General features: G+C 39.2%; 1 protein-coding gene across 2 annotated transcripts in view; it reads left to right on the forward strand.

Moving 5' to 3' along the window:
* Positions 1 to 10926, forward strand: part of ZNRF3 (zinc and ring finger 3) — a 91677-nt gene that overhangs the window by 46815 nt on the left and 33936 nt on the right. For both annotated transcript variants that reach the window (XM_054844067.1, XM_054844068.1), the window contains exon 2: positions 7156 to 7281. In XM_054844067.1, coding sequence (XP_054700042.1) covers positions 7156 to 7281 — 126 coding nt within the window. The remainder of the gene's footprint in view (positions 1 to 7155; positions 7282 to 10926) is intronic.

The raw sequence follows: 10926 nt of genomic DNA on the forward strand, positions 1-10926 counted from the left end.
GCCTGGTAAATTTCCACTTCTGTGAGTAAATAATTTCTGTATGCTTGGAGGGATGGTAGTTGCCCAGAGAATGGGATGTGGGCGCTCAGCGTAATGTCAGTCCCTCACCCAAACCCAGCCCCTGCAGCAGTGCGATTTCTGGTTACTGTTGCAAAACCATGAGACTTTGTTATACCTCAGTTATCAAAATTTTTCTGCCAAATACATGGCTAAACAAAGGGGGAAATACTTTGATTTTGTATTTCAAAATGTGCTGGTACGTCAGAGGGAAGAGAGGACCCTAGAAGAATAGAGATCCTTACCAGGATGGGACATAACTTTAGTTTGGACAGGCAATACCGAGTCTGGTTCTGCTAGCATATACTTCAGGATTTTATAGCACATACTCCTTCATGGCCACGAGGAACTCATACTTCAATTTTTTTGAAAAGGATGCCTTGGTACCCTGGCCTTTGTTTCATTTACTGGGAACTGTATGTAATGCTTCTCTGCACAGTAATCCTCTGCCACAGAAAGTATGAAAGTCCTTATGGCAGTGTTACCTACTGAAGTTCCAGATTGATGCAAAAAATTATTTAGGGCCTTTTGACATATATGTAAATCTTTACCTGGCTTCACAGAGGCACGTTTATTCATTGTATGCTAAACTACCAATAAAAATCAGCCACAGATTCTAGTGGTGCACATTGCATGTGAGTAGATATGACTGCCTTTTGTGATATGTTCAATGGAACAATGAGAATAAGCAAAAGGTGAATAGGTATTTAGGAGACTTACTAAATCTGAGAGATGCTTTGGTTTTTTTTTTTTAAAAAAGATAATCAAGTCAACCTCAAATATGGGGTCAAAACACAAAAATGAATGAAAAATATCTATCCCTTGTATTTCTTGCCTTATTATATGTCAGGAGATAAACCACCTGATTAGTTGTAGGGGATTAAGCACCGAGGGGAGACATTGGCGGCTCAGAGACTAAAATTTAACTAAGAAAAGAATGGGAAGAATAAATAGGTAATTTTAGTGAAGAGGTTCTTGTTTAATTTATTGTTACTAATTTCATGTTGCTGTGACCAGAGCACACTTTGTAAATTTTGTACGTGCCTTACTACGTTTCCGTACGGCTGTATCGCAGGAAGCCTTTCAAGAGGGGCACAGAGGCCATGCCACTAAAGCTACACAGCTGCTCAGCGAAGGCACGCATATGACATGGGCAGTCTTTTAGCTGTTTTTTGCCCAAAGGGTGGAGGAGAAAGAACGATGTTTTGTGGCTTGTGGGATTTAAAGAATTTAATTTATAATGAAGAATTCAACCAGAAGAAAGTTTGGGAAAGTAATGCTGAGTCTCAAAGGCATGCTATTGAAGGTTTTTAAGACTGTCCAGGTCTCGTTATCCAGACCTGGCTTGTATTTATTAAACTGATGTCTTGGCAGGAAAGGAGAAGAGTTGGGATCTCTTAGGGTTGTGTTGTTTTGTTTTCAGTGGAACTGATATTAGGGAATCTATTTACAGTGTTGACATGCTCTGTCTCTCTGCAAACTACTGGAACTATGTAAGACACAGAAATGCCAACCTGGTTTTATCCAAGCTAGCCCAGGCCCCAAAGCAATATAATCGGATCACCCTGATGTGTGTGGACATGACTGTCCTGCTTCCACACCCAAGCCAATAAATATTTGGTAGCATGATATGCCATGTGGATTTAATGGCTTGAAGGTTGAAGCTCACTTGTGATCTTCACATGGTGTGAATGCACCCTTTGTCTTTTGTTTGTTTGTTTGTTTAGGCCCCTTGGGATCCTTAATTTTAGTGTGAATTGAGAAAAAAACAACCAACGCAACCCTATGAATGGACCACTGAAGCTGGCTTTCCTTTTAGCCATTGGAGTCTCAGTATGAAGTGTGAATGAAATACTGTTGACTGGGATGTGAAGCCAGAGAGAAATTTATGCAGAGAAGAGATTTGTGGGTGGAAACTGCAGGCTCAAAGTCATGCGTCACGAACATGATTCTAACAATGCGGGTCAGAAAGGTTACTACAGGGCTTGGAGTGTTCAGGGAGAAGAAAGTTGCAGTAGGTAAAATGCGAATTGATGAGTTGATGTATAAAGAAGAGATGCGCATTCCCTGTGGAAACAAACACAATATTTGATTTTTGGAAGCGTTGTAAAAATGTTATGCAAAAGCCCAAATGTTTTTTTGAGGTGAGGGAATTGAATGTCTTCTCTTAGCAGGTAGGGTAGGGACAGAATTTTGAGGAAGGTGATCAGATTGCCTTTGGTAATTTATCCATGAGGCATAAGATCAGGATGAGGTTGATGGAGAAGCTGGTTTGAATGGGGGTTTAAATGATCTGCGTTAAAAATCTGAAATCTGAACAATGTGAACAGACAAGAGCACCCAGAGAGGAAAACAGTGCTGTCACAGAAATCCACGAGGACCCCGGAGGAAGAGGTGCTGGAGGGTGGGGACAGAGGTCATGTTCCCAAGTTCTGGTCATGATAAGGTTAGTAAATTAGTAGATTGTACAACCTGTCATTGACTTCATAATGTCATTTTCTTAAAAGAGCTGACACTGGGTACTTGAATATGAGTTCCCTTGATGTGTTAATGGGTACACAGAGCTGATGACTAATGTGTCTGGCTTATCTCTCAGCATTGGTCCTGTAGATCTTCAGATTCACCAGAACAAATAGTCTAGGAACAGTTCAACTTTGGAATGCACATGTTTTTCATTGAACAGTGCAATGTTTTTGTCAATTGTCCCTTCCTGAAACATACAGACTTTGAGGGAGTACTGCTGGCATAATATAATTTGTTTCATTAATTACTCTGGTGAGATTCCAGTGTGATGCAACAAAATCCTTGAGAGTTTGTAGCCTGCAGATGTAGCTAGTAAGTTCTCTATAATTGCCAGCACAGAGCCTCCGGCACCCTATTAGTTTTGCTTACTGCTTACGCTGGGTTTTGCATTTGGGTTTGAGGTTTCTCCTGTGCAAGATCACTTTGCCATTGTGTGGTGGTTTAATAAATTTTGGTCGTCTTTGTGCTTCAGTCTTCTACACACTGGTAGGAAATATAAGGTAGACATTCTGTGCCTGGGTCGTTGGACTACAAAATGGAATCCAGTTGCTGTGGTCACATTTGTCCTTGCACAGCAATGGTAGTAGCCAGCATGGCCATGTTGGAGGACAATTCTCCTGTGACAGCTGTTTGTTTTTGTTTGCTAGCCAGAGCACAGCTTTCTTCTAGTAACTAGTTCGTAGTACAACCTTGCTATAGTTTGTGACTAAAAGCATGTGTTCTAAGTGGGTTCAATTCATGGGTTTGGACAAGAATTTGAAAATTTCTTTCCCTCAGAGTGAATACAACTGTATGAATGGCATGCGTCCTGTACTGAGGAGATGAGTTCCTGCTTCATTTTTTCCCCTTTTTTGACAAACTTGCCAAGGATTCCTTTTTTAGGTTCTTGCATCAGGATAGAGTTCAGAAACTTCCTAGGAAACATAGTTCTTTGGATTAGGTTCAAGAAGCAGAGGCTGTTGGTATTTGGAAAAGGAGTTTCAGAATGCCATATAGTGGTCAGTAGATGCTGAGCAAAAATCACCTCTTGCCAGAAAAATAAGTGGTATTTCTCAGATCTCATACAGTTCTTCATTCTTACCTGTTCTCCAGTCCGGCTTCTTATTCCACATTCAATTTGAAGTCTTGTGCAGCTTTTCGAAGAGATAGCTCATTTAGTTACACATATTGGTCTTGGGTTTAGTGCATGTTGCAAAATTCAGTCTCTGAATTTCAAACTTAGTTACTAGTACCTACTGCATGATAGACATGCCTCAGATGATGGTACCTAATATTGTCATGTGTATTTTGTTCAAGGCAGCTGTAAGCACGTGACACTCTGAATCCTTCTTAATACATGCAGTTTCTCAGAATCTTAATTCTTGGGTGATCTGGTAAAGTGAGACGAGAGTGTTTTCCTCTTAAGATTTTCCTCTAGTCTTTAGACAACATATACCTCTGCTGGAAGGGAGAACATACGGGATATGCTGTCTGTTCCTACCTTTTTCTGACTGGAAGGTAGGAGCTCTGCAAAGCTACACTACAGGAGCAGCCATCTATGATCTTGGAAGCTGTATATATTTTTTTTCATACAGCAGGGAACAGCGTCCTGCAGTTCTATCATGAAGAACCATAGAGAAATGAATGTGATTAGCAGTTTGTCAGAAAGAGATGAGTACCTTTTTTAGGGGTCTCATTATTCTATTTCAGTAGAAGAGTCAAAATGATCCAGTAATTTCCTCTGTGACTAGTTTTCATGTTTGTTTCTTCTGGTCATGCCTCTTATTACAGGAAAGAGAATTTTTTCTAGACAGTTACACTCTTTCCATGGGCGTATAACCATGAAGCACACCTGAGCCCTATAAACATTAGTTTGCTGATAACTATTTTGGAGTGCTAAATCCTGTGCCTTGCCCTTCCCCTCACAAAATGCATCAAGTTAATATCTGTATCATGGTTGAAAAGCTGCCTCTAAATAGGAAGGCTGTCTTCTCAGGTGTTTGGGACATTGTTGTTGGAGACAGGGTGTTGGCCAGTATTATCACTGAGAAGTGCACAAAATCACCAATTTGTTTTTAAAGGTGAGGAAGAACAGGTTTTGTAAAAGGAAGAGAAGAGACTCGTTCAGCTTCGGGCTTATCCTGATTTCCAGGGACATAACTGCAGAATGTGCTTCGTGACTATGATCTAAAGGGCTATTCACACTTGGAAGCTGTTAACAGTATTATGGAGGAAAGTGGCTGTGGAAAGAATTTTCTGTTCCTCTTGGCCTTCTTCCAAGATGTTTTCTGGATTAAAGTGGGTAGAGACAGTATTTTTTGTATGGTTGTGAAAAAAAGACCCAGACTTTTCATCTCATGACAGTGTATAGAAAGATCCTGAGCTGTTCATATGGTGGCTTGTAACACTATAATGCCTTATCCTGGCAGACAGGAAAAAAAAAAAAAAAAGGACAAAAGGGTGGAAGTTTTCTTTTAATCATCAGGACTTTTGTTGAGGTGATAGAGTTACAGAGTAATGTGTTCCTCCTCTGTTGGTTTACTGTTTGTCTGCTCTGTAACACTAACCCACTTAAAATTTGTGCGGCTCTTTTTGAAGTTATTTTAAACCCTCAGCAATGTATACAGATTTTGTAACCTTGGATAAAAGCACCTGAGTCGTGGTTTCAGTTTTGCCCTTTCAGGCATGTGGAAAGTGCCCCACCACATTTCAAGGATTTTGAACTAGGAACTTCTTAGATATGGGTTATGGTTTCAAAGCTAAACTGATACAGTGTACGTCAAGGGAATTACATCAAGGGAATGGTTCTCTGTTTCTTTAGATTTTTAATATAGATTGAAGCGTTGTGTTTACTTGAAAGATCCCATGGACTCCTTTTGGGGTTAATTATGTTGGAATATATGCCGTGGTAATTTTGGAGAGAGCACTCTCTGCCTGACTCCCTTCCCTGTTTTTATGGCTGTGATGAATAGTTTATCCATCAGCTGCTGAGTTTAAGGAGTGCTTCATCTTCCAGTGATAGTACCTGTCCCAAGCTTTTAAATAGAGTAACTTGAACTGCTCATCCATGTCAGACTGTAAACAGCTCAGTAGTGTGTAATAGTAACTCAAAGAAAAGGAGGAAGGATTAATTAAGAGCTGGGCAGAGGATTCTACTCCGTCTGCCTAGTATTGCGGTGGCCTGGTTTTTTTCTCAAAATACTGGTGGATTGGTGATGAATTTTGAAAAATAATGAGTGGTTGGAAAACCTCTGTATTGTGTCAGATCACCATCATGTTTCCTATGGTTTTGCAGTAATCACTCAAGTTATTCAGAAATTCATGGCCCCACAAGATAATATAAGTAGCTCTCCTTGTATTGAATCACCTGCAAAACGAAAGTCAAGATACAAGACATGGGAGAAAAGGACAAAACAACAAGCTGGTGATACAGAAGAGATGGCAGGATTAAGTGACCATTACATGGTGCTACTTTGCATGGATTAGTGAGATATATATATATATATATATGTAAGTTATTGAGCAGTATAAACTTCTATTATAATCACCTGCCAGAAAATAAAATTGTCATACTGTTGATACCAGTTTGTGGTTTTCTTCAGCTAGTTTGGCAAAGGTGAGATTTAAGGAAAAGCATGACAAGTGCAGACTTTTTTTGCAAAGAACTTTTTCTGCATATATGTTAAAGCCTGGGCAAGGGTCTGTGAAAAATCTGAGATTTTAGTTGAGGGAAAAAGAGAACAAGGAGAACATTGTAAACAGTGTAAGAAGTTAAATGTTTCACACCCTAGTTTATACACAAAGATATCCTAATGAAGGACAGCAAACTTGGAAAAGACAAAGTTAAAAAGATTGATGCATAGGAGGCTTCTTGCCACAATCAATTAGAATAACTACATATTGTTGGAAGGAGGAGGAAGAGATTGAATATCTGAAATTAAAGCAAATATGTATTGTTACCTTGTTTAAGAAACACAAATATCTAAAAGGAGACTGAAGTTTCTCACTTCATGATACCTCCCCCTCATTTGGGTTCAGAAAAAACTAGTGTCTGCTCCACAGTAGTTAGGAAGTTTCTTATACCTTACTTTGAACTACATGATAGGCATGTTCCAAACAAAGGATGACAGGCAGTTAATATTGTACAAATATTTTAAAAACAAAAAAAAAAGTGATAATGCCTCTCAAACATTGGTTCTGGGTCTGACAACATGTAAAGCTTTCATGAGTGATTCTGCAAAACAGTTTGTATCATTTCTGTCAGTTTGCAAGGAAAAGTGGTTTGCAATACAAAGTGGAGCTTTGTATTTAATTATATCTGAGAAAAGGACTTATAGTCACATTTGATTGTGAACTTTAAGTGATTTTTCATAAGCAAGATGACAGTGAGCTCACATAACATTCCAAGATTTTGTACTCACAGCATGCTTCAGAAATGTACTGAATTCTTCATATATGCAGCCCTATGTTTCAGGTTTTCTGGTGTACGTTAATAATTAAAACCGTATTTGTTATAAACTAAGGTATTCAAAAGCAATCTGTATGTTTTTTCAATTCTACTGATTGGCTAAAGGTTTCTTTCTGATTCTATTTCAGATGCATCCACTCGGACTGTGTAATAGCAATGATGAGGAAGACCTATATGAATATGGCTGGGTAGGAGTGGTGAAACTGGAACAGCCAGAGTTGGAGCCTAAGCCATGCCTCACTGTCTTAGGAAAGGTAAGGGGGTAGTTTGGGATAAATGCTGCAAGTAACTGTTTCTTGAAAGGATTAATTCCTTTCTGAGGAAAATCATCAAGAAATAAAATGAGAGAAAACTCTTTACTCCATAAAATATTCTTGTTTTGCCTGTTTGCACACTAGATGCCTTTGGCAAAGATAATGTCATAACTCTAGTTGATAGAGGTGGTGATAGGGAGCTGAGTGCACACATTCCCTTTTTGAGCTCTGTAGGAACCTAACAGACTTCTGCAAAAATGGCTGTTTAGCAGAAGCGCTATTGGAGTAGAAACAGGGTGAACTGCAAGTGTGATGCTAATTGGATCAAAGAAAGCTTCTTATCAAAAGCAGTCAAAATGAAAGCATTTTATTGGTTTTCCATAGGTACAATTTTCTCAGAAGACATATATTAATTTCCTTTTTTGCGGGAAGAGGAATCTTCAATCCTAGAACAGATTTCTTTGCTTTAATTGCAGGATAGATATCTGTAATATCAAGTGAATCTTATTGTACTGCTCAAAGAAGTAAAAATTTTCATCTTGCTGGAATCTCCCTGTGGAATATGGCCTCGAATCTAAATTCATTGCAAAGCATTTCCCTTTGTTTTATGGGGTGAAGTCAGTAAGATATCATTACTGCTGCCAAATATGTTAAAAAGGAAAGCACAAAGCTGTCCCTTTTTATTTTTCAGCTTAGAATTTTTGAGGATTGAGGTTATTATATGCTGATATTTGAAGTCTAGAGTAGTTGGAAGTGTGTGAAAGAGCATACGCCACAAGTTCTACCAGTAACTGAGTAGCTGAAAATGCATAAAATCTCTGGGGTTCATCCTAAAATCCAACTGGCTCAAATTGCAGAGACTTTGGTAGGATAGTGTTGGTGACTTCAGGTAAGCAGTGAAAATGTAGTATATCAGGCAGAAAATAAAATCCTAGGTTGACATTTTGTAGGTAGAACTCGTCCCTGTATATTTATAAACAAAACTTCTAAACCCCCCACATTTCAAAGGAAATGGGAAACCATCTACTTGTCTAAAATTTGCTGCAGGTTTAGCTTCTGGTACATGATGAGAAACATCTCTCTAAGAAGTGATTGCCCTTTCTATTGAATTTCAGCATAATACAACTTTTTTTTTTCCTAACTTGGAATAATGTTTTTGTTTCACAGAAGTTCCAGCTGATGCTTCTTTACTCTTAGGAGGATAAAAGCTGAGGATGGGAGTTAGAGAAGATTGGGTAGTGAAGGATGCATAGTAATCCATAAGTAAACTCCAGGAATAAGTTGAGTCTTGGGGAAAGCCATTTAAGGAAGGAATCTGTTCAGTCTCATCTGTCAGGCTTTTGAAAAGCATGTGAGGAACTAGGTGTGCAAAGTGGATGAAGAAAGTGGAAACCATAGATATCCTGCACAAACAATGTTATAAATATTTTGTGACATAGTGACATTGCTTCCTTGAGCAAATCCCACCATATCCTCTGTACTCTCCATGTCCGCAAAGCCGCATCAATCTCTAGAATAAGAACACCTCAGTGTCTGCTGATCCTAGCTTCCTGAAGCTTGGCCTGCTGAACAGCAGATCCTGGCTTTGCTTCAGGAGCTCTGTAGCATCTGCTTTGATGCATAATGACAGCAATGTCACTCCTTCATCCTGCACAGGGTGTGTCCAGAGAGTTTGGGCACAATGCTTCCTGTGTGTCAGTTTATGTGCAGTAATTTTAAAAGGTGAAAAAAGACTGGCCAACGTTATAGGCAATACTTGCTGCTCAGTAACTAATGCAGCTGCTTGTTCTGTATTTTCATGCCGCCATTTATCCTTCTCTTCCTGAAACATTTGTTCCTTATTTCATGCTTACTGCTGAGTTTCTCCTCTCCATCTTTTCTCTGCAACCCTTCTGCTCCGTCCTCCCTATGCTCAAGTCATGTCCTGATTTAGAAGGACTTCTCAGAATTCTTGAAATACTGTTGAGTGCAGATAGCAGCAGGAGCATCAGCCATGAGCTTCTGGCAGGTCTGTCAATTAAGTCAGCGTGGTTATCTTACCAGTGGGAACAAATTGCATTGTGATTTTCTGGCTCTGAAAAGTTTGGTTTCCATGCAATTTGGTGCAGATGGCTACATGAGTATTAAGTTTGGCCTATAAACTGTTTTGCCTGGGTTAAGTATCAAACCTGCTGCATGTGTATGTGTCGTCATCTGGTTGTTTTTAGGATTTGGCAGCTGTTTGACTTAAAAGAAAACACGAAAGGGAAAGGGAGAGGAGGACAAGGGAGGGGAGAGGAGAGGAGAAGAAAAATGGAATGAAAAGCAAAAAAAGGCAAGGTGAGGAAAGGAGAAATGCAAAGAAAGGAAAGGAGAGGGGAAAGGAAAAGAGAAAATGAAAAAGGAAAGGAAAAGGAAAAGAAAAAGGAGAAGAAAATAAAATGGGGAAGGGAATGGAACTTCTTTCATTTAGAAAAGGAGGAAGAAATGAAGGAGTGCAAGCCCACTGTTTGTTCCTCATTTAGTCTGATTTATACTGCCCCCAAGGTGGCTTGTCCTGCACTATTTGATCGTCCAGACAAATACTGTGTTTGCCTTTCAGTAGAGTTGTGGTAAGCTCTTGTTTTTCCAGAATTCTGTAAAGTAGACCTGCCCAACTGCAACATTTATTGTGGGGATAATGTGGATGTTACAAGATGCAGGGCTGATGCAATGTTACGGAAACTTACTGGCCTCTTGGATATATGAAGTGTTGCATTTTGGCTTTGCTGGCATTGCTGATATCCAGATATTATCTAATTGAGATAAATGGCAAAGCAACCCCTTGTTACACATACGTCTGCCTGAATGACTCAAGTGGGTAAGAGTAAGACTTCACTGAATGCAAATATTCTTACCTCCTAAAAGATGTAGTAGAGTGCATAAAATTGAGTATATAGGGCATTTGAACTTCTTGACCACAGGAATTCTGCTTTGTCTAGTGAAGTCTGACTGTGTGATCAATTGTACCTCCTGCTGGAAGCAGATATCTCTGCCCTTTTCAGTTCCTGTTTATTTCCTAATGCTGGAATTGCCAATGGGGATCTACCTTCTAGAATCTGTTCTTACATCTTAATTCCATTAGAAACCATTCTGTGAAATTAAAGCTGAATCTTGTATATTAGGAAGGTGATGTGGTTGGATCAATTTGACCTATCAATTTGATAGTAGGAATAAAGTTGGTGCCAGGAAGGTGAGAGAAGTTAAGGAACTTAACTTTCTTTTAAAACCGTCATGGGCATAATTGAAAGTCCGTCTCAACAATTTAGGGCAAAATAAAATGACTCTGTCAGGGCAGTTGTCTGTGTATGCTCTTCCCTTTCCAGCTTAGGGCACATGTGGGCAATTCTGTTTCACTTGGACACTTTTCACCGAGAAAGCTAGTTTGGATATTCTTTGCCATGCTGGCTCAGTTAACAATTACTTTGTCCATCTTCCTTACATACATAAGGAATGGATCACCTTGTTGGCCTAAGCCTATCATAAATGAATATGTTTAAAAGCTCAGACTAACTCACACCATAAAAGATTTTGTAAGTCCTGTTTTAAGGGAGCCAACTTAAAATCGTTTCACTAAAACTGGTGAACATTTGTGTTGAGTAATATAGTAGTAGAAGCAAAAAGGTT

Source organism: Grus americana, chromosome 16 (assembly GCF_028858705.1).
Source record: "Grus americana isolate bGruAme1 chromosome 16, bGruAme1.mat, whole genome shotgun sequence".
In the NCBI taxonomy this organism is placed as follows: domain Eukaryota; kingdom Metazoa; phylum Chordata; class Aves; order Gruiformes; family Gruidae; genus Grus; species Grus americana.